At 51.4% G+C, this 19,446-nt stretch overlaps 6 protein-coding genes across 6 annotated transcripts; 3 read left to right on the top strand and 3 right to left on the bottom strand.

The window, feature by feature from the left end:
• Window positions 1-1,493: 1,493 nt before the first annotated feature.
• glfB (uncharacterized protein) lies at window positions 1,494-2,938 on the top strand (the record flags this gene model as incomplete). The annotated part of the gene is made up of 4 exons (XM_057153195.1): window positions 1,494-1,621; window positions 1,723-1,790; window positions 1,861-2,084; window positions 2,162-2,938. 4 exons carry the CDS (start codon window positions 1,494-1,496, stop codon window positions 2,936-2,938), a joined length of 1,197 nt encoding a protein of 398 aa, XP_057007533.1.
• A 1,530-nt stretch (window positions 2,939-4,468) lies between these two features.
• On the top strand, window positions 4,469-5,589 carry N7473_007254 (uncharacterized protein; the record flags this gene model as incomplete). The annotated part of the gene is made up of 2 exons (XM_057153194.1): window positions 4,469-4,994; window positions 5,060-5,589. The coding sequence occupies 2 exons, from the start codon at window positions 4,469-4,471 to the stop codon at window positions 5,587-5,589; spliced, it is 1,056 nt and encodes a 351-aa protein (XP_057007532.1).
• Window positions 5,590-6,462: 873 nt separating this feature from the next.
• On the bottom strand, window positions 6,463-8,565 carry N7473_007253 (sugar transporter-like protein; the record flags this gene model as incomplete). Its single annotated transcript, XM_057153193.1, has 9 exons — window positions 6,463-6,687; window positions 6,756-6,885; window positions 6,975-7,113; window positions 7,184-7,300; window positions 7,357-7,450; window positions 7,519-7,789; window positions 7,860-8,158; window positions 8,227-8,444; window positions 8,523-8,565. The coding sequence occupies 9 exons, from the start codon at window positions 8,563-8,565 to the stop codon at window positions 6,463-6,465; spliced, it is 1,536 nt and encodes a 511-aa protein (XP_057007531.1).
• Window positions 8,566-9,756: 1,191 nt separating this feature from the next.
• On the bottom strand, window positions 9,757-12,027 carry N7473_007252 (transcription factor TFIIIB subunit BRF1; the record flags this gene model as incomplete). The annotated part of the gene is made up of 1 exon (XM_057153192.1): window positions 9,757-12,027. The coding sequence occupies one exon, from the start codon at window positions 12,025-12,027 to the stop codon at window positions 9,757-9,759; it is 2,271 nt and encodes a 756-aa protein (XP_057007530.1).
• A 1,528-nt stretch (window positions 12,028-13,555) lies between these two features.
• Window positions 13,556-17,377, top strand: N7473_007251 (putative copper resistance-associated P-type ATPase; the record flags this gene model as incomplete). The annotated part of the gene is made up of 1 exon (XM_057153191.1): window positions 13,556-17,377. The coding sequence occupies one exon, from the start codon at window positions 13,556-13,558 to the stop codon at window positions 17,375-17,377; it is 3,822 nt and encodes a 1,273-aa protein (XP_057007529.1).
• A 128-nt stretch (window positions 17,378-17,505) lies between these two features.
• On the bottom strand, window positions 17,506-19,390 carry N7473_007250 (crossover junction endonuclease MUS81; the record flags this gene model as incomplete). Its single annotated transcript, XM_057153190.1, has 3 exons — window positions 17,506-19,019; window positions 19,075-19,244; window positions 19,299-19,390. The coding sequence occupies 3 exons, from the start codon at window positions 19,388-19,390 to the stop codon at window positions 17,506-17,508; spliced, it is 1,776 nt and encodes a 591-aa protein (XP_057007528.1).
• Window positions 19,391-19,446: the final 56 nt, after the last annotated feature.

Below are 19,446 nucleotides of genomic sequence, written 5' to 3'. Positions count from 1 at the left end.
GCTTCTTTTTATTGTGAGAGGGGGGCAAAATAGAGATTTGGAACTCTCCACTTATCGGTCCTCCCCTCGTTCCCCGGGCCCTACCAGGCACCGTTTCGTTGCTTCTTCTTAGCCCCCGTTGATGGTCCTGTTGGCTCTTTGGTTTTTCCTTTCCCTTCCCCCCCCCTCTGGTGGTGGAGCCCCAGTCCCTGGATAGAGGGGACAATGGCGTCAGACACAGCCTCCTAAGGCGATCGCCGCATTCTCCACCCGTAAGGGACCAGGGCGGATGCAAATGGCTGTGAGCCTCTGAGGGATACTGAACGCGGGCCTGGTGGGTCGGGGCTAAGAGCTGCTTGCGTAATGCCTGCCTTCTTGTCAGACCTTTGGACCGTCAATGTAATTTGGATCAGCAGTGGTTTTGCCTGGCCGAGGACAGTGGTGGTCTCTCTATCTCAAACCAATGCGTCGTGACTCGTGATAGAGGGACAGACGGTTACATTTGTTTGTTGTTCCTGGAAATGTGCGTGTCCTGAAAGGTCTTATCTTGAATTACCGCATTGGGGTGATTGGGGCATCCCATGAAGCGGTAGTGTCTCCGTACTCGGCTGTCAGTGTCACAAAAATGCCAATCTAAGAATAGCGTCAACAATTCCAACCAGCAATAATGTGGGAAATCTATATCAATAATTCGGGTAATAATAAGGACAAGACTGTGGTGAGCCAGACCAGAGACGACGGGTGTCAGTGGAGCGTGGGTGAAGTTGGCCATGTTGATTGGTCGGTTTGGAAAAGAAGTTGCCACGAGTTGGCTGCGTTTTGCGTATGGACTGTACTGGTTTGGTCATTACCAGGTCAGCGTGTATGATTCTTTTGTCACACCCACCCAAAACACTCCCGATAAAGTCCAGGTGGCCTTTGCAGCCCTCGTCACCCTCCGTACCTGACAAGCCTCGTCAACACTGCAGCCACTGACTGCAGCCCCCGTTTTGGTTTCAAGTTCCCAACTCTGTTTGCAGCGGAGACTCCAAAGCGGAGCCGTTCGACGGCGTGTTATTTTACAACTAAACAGTCCTCATTTCACTTCATTTCCCAAGGTCCAGAACTTCTTTCCAGCTTTCTCTCGCCTTTCTCTCCGTGCTGGAACTTTACTGCTGACCAGTGACCAGTGATCAGTGGTTCTCTACACCCGAAAATTTACAGTACGTACTCCATTCCATCCCTTCACCTACTACCGCTGCTTTTCCATCATCATTTCTTCATCCTTTTTCCCCCACGCTCCTTAGACAACCTTTTGGTGTTGGCGCATTCTTGTTCTTGTCATCTTTTTTTGGGTCCAACTCCAATCACACACTCGTTAACCACCCCTCGACCTCCAGTGTCCCTTATCGCCTTTTAATCTCTCCCGTTCTCTACCCCTCGTGGCTTCCTCCGCGTTTAGCCAAGGAAGCCTGACTCGGCCCCGGCCCTTTGAATTCCGACAGTTTCTCTCTGATCAAACTCGATCATTCACTATGAGTTCCGACGGCGAGAAAGTCCGCGCCTCTGGCGAGACTCCCCGCGAGACTCTGCCTACCGTGAACCCGGCAGTTGAGAAGCAGGAGGCTCCCAAGGCCGCCTTCCACCCCGCTGTCTACGTGAGGTGAGATTTTGCAGCTCGTTCTCCGGAGACGTCCCGCACTCCAGAGAATGGAGAGACATCGTTAAGAAGACGAGACCCGAGGCTAATACCACAATTTGCAGTGTCTGGATTACTCTCAGTTCTTCCGTTATCCTGTTCAACAAGCACCTCCTCGACTACGCCAACTTCCGTGAGTCGCCGAGTCCTCCTCACGCGACAAACTGACCTGCGTTTCTGACCATTCTTCTCTCTCTGTACAGGCTTCCCCATCGTTCTCACAACATGGCACTTGACTTTTGCGACGATCATGACCCAACTTCTGGCCCGCTGCACCACCGTTCTCGACGGCCGCAAGTCGGTCAAAATGACTGGCCGTGTCTACCTCCGCGCAATTGTCCCCATTGGTCTTATGTTCAGTCTGAGTTTGATTTGCGGTAACATGACCTATCTGTACCTGAGCGTTGCCTTTATCCAGATGCTGAAGGTAAGTGACTTTTGAGCTGTCGGTTTTGAAGTATAGCAAGTTCTGGGGCTAATTGCGGATCGATTCTGTTGGTATAGGCTACCACTCCCGTTGCTGTCCTGCTCGCTACTTGGGGCATGGGTATGGCCCCCGTCAACTACAAGACTCTCGGAAACGTCTCCATCATCGTCCTTGGTGTTATCATTGCCTCCTTTGGTGAGATCAAGTTCGTCCTGGTCGGTTTCCTGTTCCAGCTCGGTGGTATCGTTTTCGAGGCCACTCGCCTGGTCATGGTCCAGCGCCTGCTCAGCTCTGCCGAGTACAAGATGGACCCCATGGTGTCTCTGTACTACTTTGCCCCCGTCTGTGCAGTCATGAACGGTCTCGTCGCTCTCTTCCTCGAGTTCCCCCGCCTGACCATGGACCACATCTACGGTGTCGGCATCTGGGTCCTGCTGGCCAACGCCATGGTTGCCTTCCTCTTGAATGTTTCCGTGGTGTTCCTGATCGGCAAGACCTCTTCCTTGGTCATGACCCTCTGCGGTGTCCTCAAGGATATCCTCCTGGTGGCTGCCTCCATGTTCATCTGGAGCACCCCGGTCTCAGGTCTCCAGTTCTTCGGTTACTCTCTGGCTCTCGTCGGTCTGGTCTACTACAAGCTCGGTGGTGACAAGATCCGCGAGTACACCGGCCAGGCCAACCGTGCCTGGGCCGAGTATGGCAACACCCGTCCCGCCCAGCGCCGGTTCGTCATCTTCGGTGCTGCCGCTCTCATCTTCTTCCTCTTTGTCGGCTCGATGGCTCCCAGCTACGCTCCCGGCCAGGTCGACCGGGTCAAGGGCATGCTGGGTGGTGCCACCTCCGGCAATGCTTAAATGCGTGACCTGCCCTAATCATTCCTTCGAAGTGATGTCGCTCCTTATCTGCTGAAATGCGAACAGAGTCCATATCCGAAGGTAATGAAGGGTCGATGAAGTGCCTGGCTTGTTGCAACTGAAGGACCTTAAGGTGTAGGAGTTTAGGTACGATTACGCCACCACTGTTACAAAAAAGGGAGAGAAAGCATAGTTGCATCTAGAAACTTCTTGTCGCCCTGGTCTTCTCTTCCTGTGTCATTTTTTTCCTTTCTTGACACCTCATTTTTGCTCGGGAGCTGGCTTCGGCGGCATGCAGGAAATGCAGCCGTTGACCAGTCTCCCACCCCGGAGACTCGCGTGATGGAAAACGGAGATTCTCTGGGCATTTCCTTCCTTTCCATTCTTTCCTCGACTGCATCCCCCCGCTATGTATACTGTGACTAGGGACGGGTGTTTGCTGGCGGTGTATTTTCCCGTGTTCTTTCATAGCTTTCCCTCTACCTGTTTCCTTACCATTTTTTTTCGACGAACAGATTTGAATGTTGTACCTTGCACGAGCTCCGGTGTCGGTTTTGCTTTGGACTTGACTCGTTCTGGTGTTGTTTTTTTTTTCTTTCCTTTCTTGCTGTCTTCATAGTTTGACAATAGACTTTTTTTCTCAAGGGTTCCTTCCATGTTGTATTCGGTGTGGGTGGCCTGTGCATGAGGAGGTATTTTTGGGGGGGGGGGGGTTGGGAGGATTTGATTGGCAGCCCTGGGGTGATAGGGTGATAGGGCGAGACGGTGAAGCTACAGTACAGTCTACGGGAGGTGGATTACCCCGACATACCAGCTCGATTACCCAGGTGACTGCATGGCTGACGAGGTGACGGGGGCCAAAGAGAAACCTGCGGACCGGCCGATGGCAGCCCCGACAGGACCAAGTTACGCGCAGTTAGTCAGTGACCAGCAGCTGAAATGACTGAAATGACTGGCAGGAACCGTGACTGGCGACGGGGCTGGGCCATGCTGGGCTGACTGGACACGACTAATGATTGGCCAATTGCCTGTAGCGGAGCCCCACCCGCCGCAGCCAAACGACGTCGGCCAGTGCTCGGGGCTCCACTGGTATGGTTTCGGTATGGTCATGGCTGATCGGAACTATCCTACATGCCCGTGTACGGTGGTTTCGTACGGTTCCCTCCGCATTGCGGATCCCCCTCCGATCGCCTCAGATCGTCTTTGCGCTCTTCTTCGCTTTCTTCCTCTCTTCTTTCTTCCCTTTCCTGTCTGCCTCTTTGACTCGCCTACTACGACTCTCTTGCCAATCATCGTCCCCCCGAACTCTCTTCTGTCCTACCGCCATTTGGTCTCTTCTCTTATCTTCTCCATATCCCTCCTACCTTTCTCTTCTATACTTCTTCGCTCTCTCTGTCCCTTCCTTCATTCTACAACCTGCACGCTCTTAGCTCGTGATCTATATACCAGGTGGTTGAAGCTTATTGTGTGTTGCTCACTTAACCCTACAGTACAGTACCTCTCGTCTAGGACATCGCCAAGACCTTCATCATGTGTCCTATGATCCTCAATCGCCTGTCCGATGGTCCCGCTATGGTCCTCTCTCCTTCCCAAGAAAACGCCTTCGGCCAGCTCCCCTCCCAGTCCTTGCTGGATACCCCGGGCAGTTTCCACACCTACCCGGGGAACTTCAACTCCTCCGCCTTCGGGGCCAACAGCTTTGCCCAGCCAGCCGTGAATACCAATGTCTCCGCTGCTCCCGCTCCGCCCAAGCCGTCTCGGAAGAGGTCGCGTGACGAGGCTGCCTTTGATGATGCCCTCGCTGTCAATGCTCCGCCGCAGCCCCAACCTGCTTCCGCTCGCAAGGAGGAGCCTATCTATGGCGAGGGAATGGTTCTGTTGAATCCACAAACCGGCCTGGCAGTCTCCGCCGAGAGCCAAACGGGTACTTGGTATGAAGAAAAAACCGAGTCGCAACAAGCTACGGCGGCTCCAATCTCGTCGCGATCTATTGCGATCCAGTCAGATGGTGCCGATATCAGTCGTAAGGCCCAGCGGCTTGATACCTCTGCCCCAGGTCTGGATGACATTGCTCTCGCGTCAATGCACCAGCGATTGAACGGCTCCGACATGGCTGACCAGCACCGCACCGCCCCGGCCACCCCCCAGCCGAACCACTCATCGACGATGCCACTCGCCTCCTGGGCATCAGCTGGCAGCGCATTGATACCGACGACGACATGGCCCCTGCTGTCCGTGGTTGGACAAAGTATATCGACAACCAGTACGCCGCCTATCTCCACCACTCGCAGATGCTCATGAAGAGCCGCGCACTCAATGCCTATCTTGTCGCCGCTATGCCCGTCTCCGCTTTTTCACCGGCTTTTTACCTTTTCAATGAAGACCTCACTCAGGGTCAGCTCGTGGCTTCATCGTGGGAATCATGCCTGAACAACCTGCGCTCCACTCCTCCCGTCTTTGAAGGAGCCGCTCCTCTCGCTGCTGCAAGCCGTCCACAACCCGCCGCCAACCCCTTCACTGCCGCCTCCGCATCTGGGGTACCCCTTCTGCAACAAGCTCTTTCAAGCCACTCTCACTCGCCTACCTGTGGCATGGACGCGGGAGCGGGGCTGAACGGAGGCGTTGAAATGGGAATGGAAATCGACTCCTAAGCACTCGCGCCTAATTATCTTTTTGCCCAAAAGTCACAATCGATCATCGAACGCGTTCAGCACCGGACCGCCGACCTTCGACCAGAAGATATTTCTTCGATGCCGCCGCCCGATCGATTCGCTCGCTCGCCGTTTCGTGCTTCGTGCTTCGTACTTTGCGCTTCTTCTGATTGTTCTTGATTACTCGATTTCTAGTCCTTTTTTTGCTTTCCACGCCCGCGCCTAACTGACCCAGTTCGGCAATTCGCTTCAAAACTCATCCCAGGAGGGTGAGTGGGTATGGTGTTTACTGGTTTTCTTTAATTTTTTTTTTTTTCTTTTCTTTCCTTTTGGTGGGGATTCTGGCTCTGGCGTCGTAATCGTTTTCTTGGGGGGGGGGGTTTATTTGCATGTTTTCCTATTTATTTTCCTTCTTGGCTCTGATGTTTTATTTACCTACCATTATCACAAATTTATGACGCAAATGAAACAAGAAAAATTCAGATTTGAGATTTGTGTTGAGATCTTAGAGGGTTTTTCGGGTCCTGTAAAGGCACAATATGTCTCGAGCGCGACCCGCAACACAACAGGCTTGCAGTCACAAGTTGAACCATAGACCACAGAAACGGTATCTATGCAATCAAGAAAGTTGATTATAAAAACATCTAGAAAGTGGCTTCAAATGAGAGTGATTGAAGTATGTCTGGTTGGTCCGTTCCAAGTCTCTTCTAACTCAGACTTTGAACTGCCACTGTGTTCCAGGACTGTGTTCCTGACCCCTCCGGGTGTCATCCCGTAAATGCCCACTGTATGTGGTACCTAGTCAACTCGCCTAGAAATATTTCTTCCACCGCGAATTGAATCTCCTATCTCCCGTCTCAAAGCCCGCATAGTCTAATTGTAATTTTCTTCCTTGACATGATCTTCCCGCACTTCCACCGGACTAGTACTCTCACTCTCCTTGCCAGCAGCCACTCCACCTCCATTCCCACCGGCACCATTGTCACCACTGGCATTAATATGCGCGCGCAAAGACGGATGTCTCGCGCGATCTGTGAAGAGAAAATCGATTTCTTCGAGGGTGAGGTTTGCTGTTTCGGGGTAGAAAAAGTACACAATCTACGAGCACAGTCAAGGTGAGCCAGGGATTAGTATTGTGCTCGATGCATGGAAGGACTTGGACTAACCGGAACAAAAGCCAGATTCAAACACATAAAGATAAGGTAACCCTTCCAGGCAAGATTCTCAATTAATGTTGGGGTGATCATGACGACGAAGAAATTCCAGAGCCAGTTTGCGGAGATGCCGATTGCTTGGCTGGTAGGCAGGAAGTGATTGTGAGGTTAGCAAGGCCCTATATCTATGTTTGATATTGAGGGGTAGAATATTGTATGTGATGTACGTACCCTTTTGCCCGTACATGCAGTGGCAGGATCTCTGGTCCGTACACCCAGGGGATACAGTTGACCGAGGCACCGAAGATGAGCATGAAGAGGAAGAAGAAGGCGACTGAGGCTGAGGCTGTTGGTTTTTCGATGGATGTTCCTGGTATTGTGTTAGTTAGAGATTTCTTCAACAAAGAAGAGACATATATGGGTAGCTGCTGGTCATATACCCTTGAACGAGAGTAGAATAGAAATCATCATCATGGATATAAAGAGACCGAAAGATCCCCACATCATGGGTTGGCGACGACCGTATCGGTCGGAGAAAAAGGTTGGATAGAAGGAGCCTAATTCAATCGTTAAATTAGAATCCAGGGTTGATGAGACGATGCAGACAACATACCGATCACAAACATGATCTGAATCACTCCCCCGAGCAAGAGACTCAATTTCCGATCTAAACCAACATTGTACTGCAACACCGAGGTCACATAGTACTAATCATAACGATCAGATGATTAGCAAGGTCCAACTCGAAGAATCTGAGACTTGAGACACCGCTTACTACAACCAGATTGATGCCACCCATCTGATTCATGAATTGAATCCCATAAGCCAACAACACCCGCTTCCCCGTCTGAACCTCATCCCGCTTAAGAATCTGCGACCATTTATATTCGCCATGTAGCGTCTCCAATTCAATGGCCTCCAGGATACCCTCTGACTCGGACACAACCTTTGGATCATCAGGTTGCATGTTATACACATCACATAGAACCTGCAACGCTTCATAGGGTCGGTTATGGCGATATAACCAGCGCGGACTCTCGGGCAAACTAACACATCAAACTCTCATCAGTAACACGCCCCTCCAAGAATGAAGTAAATGAGAGAATAACGACTCACCCAAACACCAACAAAATCACCATAATAGCAAATATCATCTGACAAGCTATGGGAAGACGCCAATTGATCGCGCCGGGGACATACGACATCCCATAATCGAACCAGTATGCAATCACGATACCGACACCAACGAATAATGGCTCACTACTCACATACTTGCCTCGTTTCCTGGCTTCGCAGAGTTCGGATTGATAAACGGGGACGGTGGTTGTTTCGATTCCCGTGCCAATTCCTGTGACGAAGCGGGCTACTAGGAGTTGTGCTCGGGAGAAGGCTGTTGTTTGTAGTGTTGCACCGATCTAGGTGAAGCGTGGTGAGATTGATGGTTACCAAGTAACTGCACAAAGGTTGTCTCTGAAAGACTAACGATGATCCAAACCATCGCAAACCACATCGACCTTCGTGGGCCGAGTCGATCGCCCGTTACGAAAGAAACGATGGTACCGGTGAAACAACCCAGGTTGTATATTGATACGATGATTCCGAGAATTCCTGCGCTGGGATGGTGTATGACTTCGAGGAAATCGTCATTGCCGACGATTCCAGAGAATACTCCCTGGTCGTATCCTTCAATGTGATATGGCACTGTCAGTTATCGTTGAGATGCACGACACCTTGCTTCTCCCATAAGATACCGAGTAAAAGAAGCAGTGAAAAACATACCAAAGAGAATAAAAGCCAATTGGCAGGTAAACATAATCGCCATTCTGAGCGGCCGCCCACGGCCGTATATATTAAGCTTGACCATTACGAGGCGAGGCGAGGTGCAGATCAGTCTTCTTGGTGTTGTTCAACAAAAATAATACAAAAATAAGGTAGAGCAAGCATACAAAAAAGCAAATAATCTGGCTCGCATGAGGCAGTCTAAATACTTAATCCCCCGCAGAAGCCCTAGAGCAGGAAATACAAGATCTGGGAATACCACATTGATCCCGTACAACCGAGCCAGTCAGTTCCCAGCTCGACCAATCCCCTTGCATGGCATAGGGTGTTCCGTAAGCCTGTCCTCCGAATTTGGCATTCTAGAGCGCCGGCTTTGTCTTGGATTTCACTGGAGAGGGGTGAATCACGGAGTTAGGCCGGAGGATGGTCGATAAGGGTATGTTTAAGCACTGGAGTAGAAGGTAAAATGGTTGCTGTGTGAGATGCTAGCGGGTAAACGGGATAAAGGAATGTTCCAGTGGTATATGGGAGAGATCTTTTGGAAGTTACGTTGGAGGTTTGGGAGGCTTTCTGCCAATACTGTCTCAGTTTGTACCTTTTATCCTGTTTCTCCACATCTTTCTGTATGCAATCTACTCAAGTAAGAGCACTCCTGGGTGATATGGAAGCATAGTAGCCCAGCAATCATCGAAAATTTATCATCCTCGGTTCTCAATGCCTTTTGCGGGGGTACGCAATCCGGGGAAGACAATCCACACTGGGAAGCTCGTATGTCCCCCGCATCTTGCGATCGGGGAGGAAGCCGATCGTCTCACGGACTCAGATAAACTAGGTTGAGGATCTGCAGACTTGTGTATGTTTGTGGTAAGTATCTACTACGCAATGAGCGGTTCTGATTGTCGTATTTGGTGAAGAGTTGGGGAAGTCGGGGAGAGTATGACTAGAGGGGTTGTGGATGGGCTCGAGTGCACGATGTTGATGAAGGAAGGGGACAGGTGTAGATATGATTTGTACGAGGCCAAAGGACTTACAATATAGCTTTAGTGGGATGAAGAGAATTAAGTTATTTTTTTGATTTTGAATTATTTTGTTTATTGTTCTATGCCAAGCCAATTCTCACGGTTGTTTTTGTGCACGACATCATCCCTAGCTATCAGGGCGATAAAGATATTGGCGCTTCTATGGAAAACACGCTGTAGAGCTTGATGTTGGGTCTCCTCCCCTGGCAATCACGTTAATCATAGTCGTAATCGCTGCCCGCATCGTAATAGTCGTCTTGGTAATCATTGTGGTACTCTCCGGCGAACGCGTCGTCGACGTGGTCATCCTCAGCATCGTCTTCGTCCTCGTCCATATCGTCGAGATCAGGGCCTGTAGGCTCATCATCATTTGCGGGGACAGCCGGAGCGGTCGCTGACGGGGTCGACACAGCGGAGACCAAAGGAGCAGTGGGAGGTGGCGTGGGCTGGTGAGCAGCGAAAATCACAGGCTTGCTGGTCACACCCGAAGGAGCTCGCGAGGACGCGCGTGCTGCACGTCGGGAGCGTGCCGGTGCCGGCTCAGGTTGAACGCTCACGCTGCGGCGTGAAACAACGCTCTGGCTGCGACTGCGACTGCGACTGTCGCTTCGGCTCAGAGACTCCACTTTCGCAGTTTTATCGCTTGAGGCGTCTTGGTCGTATAGGTTGTCGAGAAGTGAGTAATTGATCTTCTTGCTGTACCCACGCTTCTCCAACATTCGGCGTGTGGCCTCCGCCGGGGTTGAAGCGCGAGAGCTGCGACCATCCTCGCCATCGCCCTCGAGGTAGGTCACATCACCAAGACGGCCCTTGCGGCGCTTTCTAGGCTTGGATGTAGAGGGACCAGCAGTGGCTTCGACAAGTGCCCGCTTTAGGGCCTTTGCCTGTTGTGTGCGAAGATATTCCTTATTCTCGTGGACCCAGATGTGCTCTTTCAGCTCGATTTCGTCGGTGGAGAGCAGGCAGTTGACAACTTCGGGATCGTCCGCAAACTCGGCCTCGTCGATATCAACGCTGTCAGAAACGACACTGACCGGTTTGGGCTCGGTAATACTCTCGACTAGATCCGAACCTTTGGCCAGCATGGTCTGGATCTCTTCTTCAAGTGCATCCTCCGATGCAATTTGATCTGCAGAAGGTGCGGGATAAGATGGGCGCCGAGAGCCCTTAATCTTCACGTCCTTGAGGCCAGCCTTCTCCTTCTCAGCATCCTCGACGACCGCGTTCACAGCCTTGGCAACAGATCCTCGTCGTTGAGGATTATCCATCAAGGCGGGATCAATTGGAATATTGGGAATGGCAAACCCGTCGGCATCAAATCGCGGAGGATGAGTTGATTCCCTGTCACTTTCCACAGAATCACCCTCAATTTCGGCCGCAGTCTCTGGGTGTTTGGTTGTCGCACGAATCGACTTTTTACCCTCTCTACCCCTAGTAAAGGACGGGGGATCGTGCGCATTTTCCAATTGCACCGAGCGGAATTGGTCCACAGTAAGCTCGCCGCTCTCAGTCGAGCCAAACTCGTATAGACGTTGGCTGATGGTGACCTCGGTGACTTTAACAACGTAGACCACTTCACGAATGGTTCGGCGGAAATTGTTCATTCGAGCTGCCAGGATCAACGCCGCGCCACAGAGACCAGCAGGACGTCGACCGGTTGACATCCAATCACGGTTCATCCGCTGGATGATACGGACGGCCTCGCCCGCCACTTGCATCGTGGCATTTCCAAACTCCAGTTGCTTGGCGAATCGGTAGATCAAGCTTTCCGGGTCGATGGGGTTCATAAGAAAGACATTGCCGCCCAGCCGAAGTTCGTCGAGAAGGGCTTTGTATGTGCGACCAAGTTTGAAAACATTGACCATCAAGGCATCCGCAAAATCAATTAACATTGATGTATTACCATCCTGACGACGGCAAGCGATGTATAAGGCAACACCGGCGACATTTTTTATACGTCGACCTTGAATGAAGTTGAGACCAACTGCGAGTTTGAAAACCTGACCAGCAGCTTTCACGGCACTTTCAGGGATGTTGAGACTTCGGGCTAGTTGATTGATATATCGATTGCCATTCTGTTCGGTCAACTCCCGAGATTCCATACCACCACCCCGATTGTAACCTGGTCCGAAGCTTCGGACATGGGTCTGGTCTGATCCGACGAAAGATCCCTGTACAACTGCAGCACCGGATGATGTTTCTCCAAAAGTCACTTCGGACACAATATTGGATTCGCTGATAACAGTACCACACCCAGAGCAAACTTTTTGGCCTTCATCCTCGACGATATGTGGGGCAGGACACCCCGGGTTGGGACAGCTTTGAGTCTTCGGGTGTGTTTTAGGGCGTGCAGGTTGGGGGCGTCCGATCGGTTGTGGACGTCTGATCGGGGTTGAACTCGGGGGCTTTAGACTTGCAAGGCGTCCAACAGGAGGCCGTGGACCACGAGGGGTCACGGAGATGCTGGTAGACCGGGAGGCCGACATGGCTGCGGGGATGAAGGGCGTATGCGAATAAGATGTAATAATAACTGGGACGAATTGCAATTATCCTCGGGACCTCTGGTGATCGAAGGTTCTTCAAGTGAGGCGTAGGTTGGAGGATAGTAATAGAGTTGTGAGGTTTGAGCTTGTGGTAAAGATGAGGAGCAAGAGTATGAGGTCTAGGATGAGAAATTTGGCGAATTTGGAAGATAATGGAGCAGCCTGCTTTCCAACCAAGCGCTGCAGCGCTGTGTTGGTCTGCAATGCTCACGAAGCGTCGAGTCGCGCGACACGAATCTGAAATACGCGTGTCGGGGAATAGAAGAGAAAAAGATAAGTGATAAGGGCGAAGGAACGTGTGAGGTGGGGAGGCTGGCGAGAAGTTGAAGTTTTTGTGAGTGGACGTCACCCGTGGCTCAATGGTGGAGTCACGTGTCGTTCCATTCAGTTGGCGGGCGCGCGTTCGACTCGTTCAGCTGGCAGAGGTCGAATGTGTGGAAATTCGTAGCTTCCACAGTTTGTGAGCAGGGAAGATAGGAGATGAGTAGGATTTGAGTATGGAAGAGAGATAAGAAGAGAAAGAAAATTTATCTTCGGATATGAATCATCTATTCGCCTGGTGCTGGTTCTGCCTTCAAGCAGGCAGCTTCTGGAGGAGGCACCACGTGATCCGGATCGAGTCAAGTGTAGAGTTGCCACTAGTCCCAAATAGGATATATTGGCTCCCACTGTTGCCTTGGGGCCTGCCTGCCTGATTGCCTCAAAGAAGTGGCAACAGCAAGAGCGGGGTTTCACGCACCAAGGCCACCAGGCATCCACTCGAGTCCAGTTCACGCCCGTTATGTTCAAGCTGTAGCTCCAACTCGTAAAAGGTCGTTGACTTTACAATATATTGGGGCCCGAAGCTACGTAGATCCCCATACCTGGTGGCTGTTCATCCCGAAATATGGTGTCACATACCTGCACGAGGGTCATGGCACTCGATGGTTGGCATGCGGCTGGTCGTGTTGACTCTGCGGCATTTGTGCTTGTTCACGCACAAATGTCGCATCTTTGTCTTTCGCGTGTCGTCTACTTGATTCCACTGGAACTTTTCTTTGCTTTTTGCTAATCAACTCTCCTGCTGACAACTCCATTCATATTTCTCATGACTCTTTCTTTTTTTTTATGATGCAATTGACTGTGTCGCGGTTGCTGTTTCTCCAAGTGGCAATTCATTAATATACCGGCCTGCTACCCGCCATATCTCTGGTGTGGGCATAATTGAGAACATCATCTTATACTGTGTGTTTTGCAATACACAGGAAGACTATTATTACGTCCTGGCACCTATTATTACTCATTACTTTCATTGAAAAGGACTCCGCGACCGTTGTCAACTTGTCTTTCATTGTTGAGTCCTAGTGCCCGCAGACCGGGCGATCGATAACCAATTTTTTTGTGGATCATGTCTTCCGAACGAGAACTTCCATACAGTCCTCCACGATCACATACCCCAAAGATCCAGCAATATTCTTCGTCTAATATGACCATGAGGAGAAGTCTCTTCTGGGTGAGCAATATCCACTGCGCTTCGTGCGTGGCCTATGTCACCGAGGTCCTTTCTGAGATCCCTACGGTCCAAGACGTCGATGTGTCGATCTTGACACATGAAGTGCGCGTATCGCATGGAATCTCTGTACAACCGGAACACTTGGCTGCTGCTCTCATTCAGGCCGCCTTCGAAGTTTATCATGTCACAACCTATGATGACCGGGGAGCCATCGTTTCCGAGCTCGATACTACCTCTTGGAATCATCGCGGCTCGGGCTTTTTCTCGCCTCGCGCCTCTTATTCTAGCCTCTCATCAAACATCAAAGAAAGGCTACACAATAGTCGAGAGAAAGGACATATTGCCAACTGTGATGCCTGCAAGAAGGAACAAGCTCAGCAATTCTCTCCCGACTCCACTCAAACTGAAGTTGGCACTTTCAATGAAAAGTCTCCTCGGGCTCCCGCCTGGAAAGAAACCGACGATGATGGACATAGCCAACAAACTACGGATTTGGAACGATCACCAACAAGTGCAATATCTCACGCAGCACCGTCGGCGGCGACCTCAGAGACTCGGGTAGAACGCCCAGTGGATTTCTCCATCTCAATTCCCCCTGAAATCACTGAAACAGCTCGATCAACTCCATCTCAGACGGACGACGAGTTCACCGCACGGATTAGCATCGCTGGCATGAGTTGTGCATCCTGTGTCAATAGTGTTACTGCTGCTGTTCAAGACCTTGATTATGTAAGAGAGATTTCCGTCAACCTGCTCACCAATAGCGCGGCTCTCGTATACACAGGACCTCGGGGAAATATTGACACTATCATTGGTCAAATCGAGGATATTGGATTTGAAGCCTTTATTGATGAAGTCAATCCAGTCCCCAAGCTCTTGGCCCCTCAAACGGGTCCCAGACTCTATGTCACCGAGATTGCCATCACGGGCATGACTTGTGGTTCCTGCGTAGGCGCCGTCACTCGAGGCTTGGAGGAGCTACCTTTCGTGCGCAATGTTTCTGTCAACCTCCTGTCCCATAGTGGAAAGATCGAATTTGAAGGACGAGAGAATCTGGATAAAATCGTGGAGAAGATTGATGGCATGGGATACGAGGCTGCAGTTAACAGCGTCGATACCGTGTCTACAACAGAACAAGCATACAACCCCGTCCAAACGAGAACAATTTCGGTTCGCGTCGATGGCATGTTCTGCCACCACTGCCCCGAGAAAGTCCTGGCCTCCCTGGAGTTGCTTCACAATGTCACCGTGGACGAGATCCCCACCGAGAAAAAGCCCATCATCAGAGTCACCTATACACCTGCACCGCCTACCTTGACTGTCCGTTCAATTCTTACGGCCATCAATGAGGCCAGCAGTGGGTTCACTGCTAGCATCTACCACCCGCCTACCATTGAAGATAGGTCTCGGGCAATGCAGCTCCATGAACGACGCAGGCTACTCACTCGCCTGCTCTTTGTCTTTGTAGTCGCAATCCCGACCTTCCTCATTGGAATCGTTTTCATGTCACTTGTCCCCTCTGAGAATGCGACCCGAATGTACCTGGAGCAGACGATCTGGTCTGGTAGCGTCACTCGCATCGAATGGGCACTATTCATCATGTCAACGCCGGTCATGTTTTACGGCACTGATGTTTTCCATACACGTGCGCTCAAGGAAATCCATGCCTTGTGGCGTCCAGGAAGCCGGGTCCCTATTTTGCGGAGATTCTATCGCTTTGGCAGCATGAATCTTCTGATTTCGGCGGGTACATCAGTTGCATACTTCGCCTCCCTGGCTGTACTCATTGTTGACGCGGTGGTTGGGACCAAAACAAGTGCTCATAGTACCACTTACTTTGACTCTGTGGTCTTCCTGACGCTCTTCATTCTCGCTGGTCGTTTCCTGGAGGCATACAGCAAAGCCCGAACTGGTGATGCCGTTTCATCACTCGGCAATCTCCGGCCATCGGATGCATTGCTGGTCGAGAATCAGTCCGCGGATACCGGTGCTTCTGCGGGCCTTGGTTCAGATCAAATGACCCGCATCGGTGTTGATCTCCTGGAGATTGGTGACATCGTTCGCATTCCGCATGGTGCATCTCCACCTGCCGATGGGCTAGTTGTCAGTGAAGCTTCATTCCAGTTTGACGAGAGTTCTCTCACGGGAGAGTCCCGGCCTGTCAAGAAAGCCGCCGGAGATCAGGTCTTCACCGGCTCAGTCAACGTTGGCCAGCCCGTGCAGATTCGCATCACCGAGCTTGGCGGGTCATCCATGCTCGACCGAATCATTGCCGTGGTTCGCGAGGGTCAGAGCAAGCGGGCTCCCTTGGAAAGAGTTGCAGATCTGCTCACCTCTCATTTCGTTCCTGTCATTACCTTGATTGCTATTCTTACTTTTGTCATCTGGCTCGCCCTCGGTCACTCAGGTGCCCTCCCCATCGACTACCTCGACATTGCTCGTGGTGGCTGGACTTTCTGGAGCCTGGAATTTGCTATCGCCGTCTTCGTTGTCGCATGCCCCTGTGGTCTGGCACTTGCTGCGCCAACTGCACTCTTCGTGGGTGGCGGTCTTGCGGCGAAGCATGGTATTCTTGTGAAAGGTGGCGGCGAAGCCTTCCAAGAGGCCAGTCGTCTCGACGCTATAGTTTTCGACAAGACTGGCACTCTGACCGAGGGTGGAAGCCTCAAAGTCACTGAGCACGAAGTCCTCACAAAAGACGAGGAACTTTTGAAAGTTGCATGGACCCTGGCGCGGAAGCTGGAAGAGAGTAGCAACCACCCAATCGCCCAGGCAATCTCTATTTTCTGCCAAGTGCAGCCAATGGTCAACGTTATGTCCTCTGATATCCAAGAAATTTCAGGCCAGGGAATGAAGGGTATCTTCACAGTGACTGTTGAGAACTCTGGAAGTGGCCAACAGTATGAAGCTGCAATTGGCAATGAGCGCCTTCTTCATAGTGTCCTCCCTGACAACAGCGATACATACTTCATCTCCAGTCTGCTTTCAAAGTTTCAATCCAGCGGCAAATCCACTGCCATTCTATCCTTGCGTCGCCACTCTTCCGAAACATCCTCGTTTGTCCCCGCCATCGTCTTTGCGACATCGGACACAATTCGGCCGGAGGCAGTTGATGTGATATCTCAACTTAACAAGCGACACGTTGAGGTTTTCATGTGTACGGGCGATAACCAGACAACCGCACACGCTGTCGCTGAAATGCTGGGTATCTCTCGCTCGAACGTCATGGCCAACGTTTTGCCCGCGGAGAAGGCAAGCTTCGTACGACAAGTCCAAGATGGCTCGGTTCACTCTACAACACCAAGCGTCGGAGCGCAGGGCCCTCAAGGCCAGATGGGAACACGTTCAATCGTGGCTTTCGTCGGAGATGGTGTCAACGATTCTCCCGCTCTCGCAGCCGCAGATGTCAGTATCGCAATGGCATCCGGCTCAGATATCGCCATCAACTCCGCTAGCTTCATCTTGCTTAACTCGGATCTGAGCACGATTTTACAACTCGTCATTCTTAGCCGTCGTGTATTCAACCGTGTGCGGATGAATTTTGGCTGGGCCGTCGTTTATAACTTGTGTCTTGTTCCTGTCGCTGCTGGTGTCTTCTACCCGATCGTGAGTGGCCACCATCAGAAGATGGTTGGTGGTGAGATGATCACTATGAATGAACACTGGAGGTTGAGTCCTGTATGGGCCGCGTTGGCTATGGCACTGAGCAGCATTTCAGTTATCTCAAGTAGCCTGGCCTTGAGGATTAATATGGAGAGTGTGAAAAGGTTCCTGCGATGGAGGAGATCCGAGCGTGAATAATGATTAGAAGCCTGTTGTACAGCTTGTCACTTAAGCGTTCCTTTATTGATTCCCATTGAACATGATATTATTCATTGCATTCTCGGATTTCAAATCATGTATGTAGCTCTTTTCATGAAAGATGATGATCACCCAGATTCTCCCCAAACTTCGGCAATCTTCTTGCTCAGTGCTTTGCTGAACTTTTTCCGTCCCACAAGAGACTGTAACTCATCTGACATCAATGTTTCCCGCTCGCTAGGCTCCAGCGCCATGTATGCTTCCACGAGGTGCCTTGGTGTTGGCCATCGTCGTTGGATTTCCAATGCTCTCTCGCCAGTCAAACCGCGAATACACATGAGCATTTTCAAGAAGATATCCCGGAGGGATAGAGTGTTGGATTTGGAAGCGAGGGCCGAGAATGTAGAGAATGTGACTCCGTACGTGACAGACGGATCCTTGACTCGAAGTTCATCCATCAAACCAAGATAAGATTTTGTCGAGGAGATGCGCCGACTAGGAATAACAGTGACCGAGGTCGGCTTCGATGTGGTGCCAGATTGGCTGGATTGGGGCTCGTCACTTGACGAATCGCCCGCGCCGTACATTTTCCGAAGAAGCCGAGTCATGCGGGCTAGGTATCGGATTGACTCATCGAGCTCGCGGGTTTTCTTCAAGAAATACCCATTGACCACTTGTGTGGATGCCATGGCCGAGGCGGCCATCTCTTGATAAGTCGCCGCACTACCAGACGTAGAGTCGTTGTGCGTGACTTTGAATTCTTCGACAAGGTAGATCACGTTCTTGATACCCGATCGCCTGAGACGGAACTTCTGCTCGTGGAAACGGCCGTCTTTGATAGACCCAATGAGATCGTCGAGGCGCTTTCTTTCGAGAATCCAATCTAGCATTACCTCGTCACCTTCTTCGCCAAATCGAGCGAGATATGTAGGGTCCCGGCACTTGGCCACCCACATGACATCGCCCAGCTCCAGGGCCCGCACTTGTGGCTTGATACCTTTCTCTATGAGCATGTTGGCGATATAGTCTCGATCTTCTTTAGTGCGTACTTCTCGAGTATCTAGCAATAGTTCAACGGTGAAACTGCCTGGGGGAAGCATGAAAGGCTCGGTAGGGCCATCCATATGAGAAGCTAAGCCAAGTCTGGACGTAGGCTGTTCCTGTATCACAATATCTTCGTCGCCATCATTAAGAACGGATCTGTTCCCGGAAGCAGGAGCCACCTGCGACGGCTGGGTTCGAGGATTGCTGCCTGTAGATACGGCAATATTCGCGGATGCGCCGGGGAGTGTCTTTTGAATGCGCTTCGCCACCTCCCAACCCTCTTCTGAAAGCAGATACTTCCGGAGTGGGCGACCGTGCTCGTAGACGAGATCCTTCTGGACCAAGGTCTTCATAGAATTCCATGCAGTGTAGAACTTGGTCGGGTCCGGGGGTGCAGTAAAGGAACTATCACAGTACGGCTGTGCCACCTCTATCAGATGAGCCTTTGTCATACCTTGATCTGCATGTTCCCCCAGGGTGGCCAGGCCCAACAAGAGCGCATACGGCCCGGACCGTAAAGCTGGCACATAAGGCTTGGTCTTTCGCGGCTTCTTCGCGGGTTGTTCAGCAACTCCTGTGTCTGATGTTCTTTTGCTGCCTGAGAATTCACGTTAATTCAGGAACATTGGTCAGAGAAAGCGGTTATGGCACACCTTGACCGGGGACTTGTGGCATAGGAAGCCCATTCTCTTGGCAGTGAGCCTTCAGCTTCTCCGTCAGGCGGTCACACAGTTTCGGACCCAGCCCATTCAGTTGCTGCGCTTGGGAAGGGTGATCAAAAGCCAAGGGGCACGCCTTCATCGACTCATAGGCCTTTTTGTACCTGGACATAGATTAGACACGAGATATTCAATCAAGGCACGCGTGGGATACGAACACAGTCACGCCTTTGCTGTTGCGTTCACGGGCCTGGTCCAGCCATTCCTTAATCCACCCCAAAAGTAGGGGATTCGCACACTCCTCGCTCATGTTGCCCTTTCAGCCATCGGGCTATGAGGAAGTGTTGGGTCCACGGTCGGTTGGTG

The sequence above is a fragment of the Penicillium subrubescens genome, assembly GCF_028828155.1.
Source record: "Penicillium subrubescens strain IBT 31985 chromosome Unknown utg000005l_segment0_segment0, whole genome shotgun sequence".
NCBI lineage: Eukaryota > Fungi > Ascomycota > Eurotiomycetes > Eurotiales > Aspergillaceae > Penicillium > Penicillium subrubescens.
This window is presented reverse-complemented; position numbering and strand designations above follow the sequence as displayed.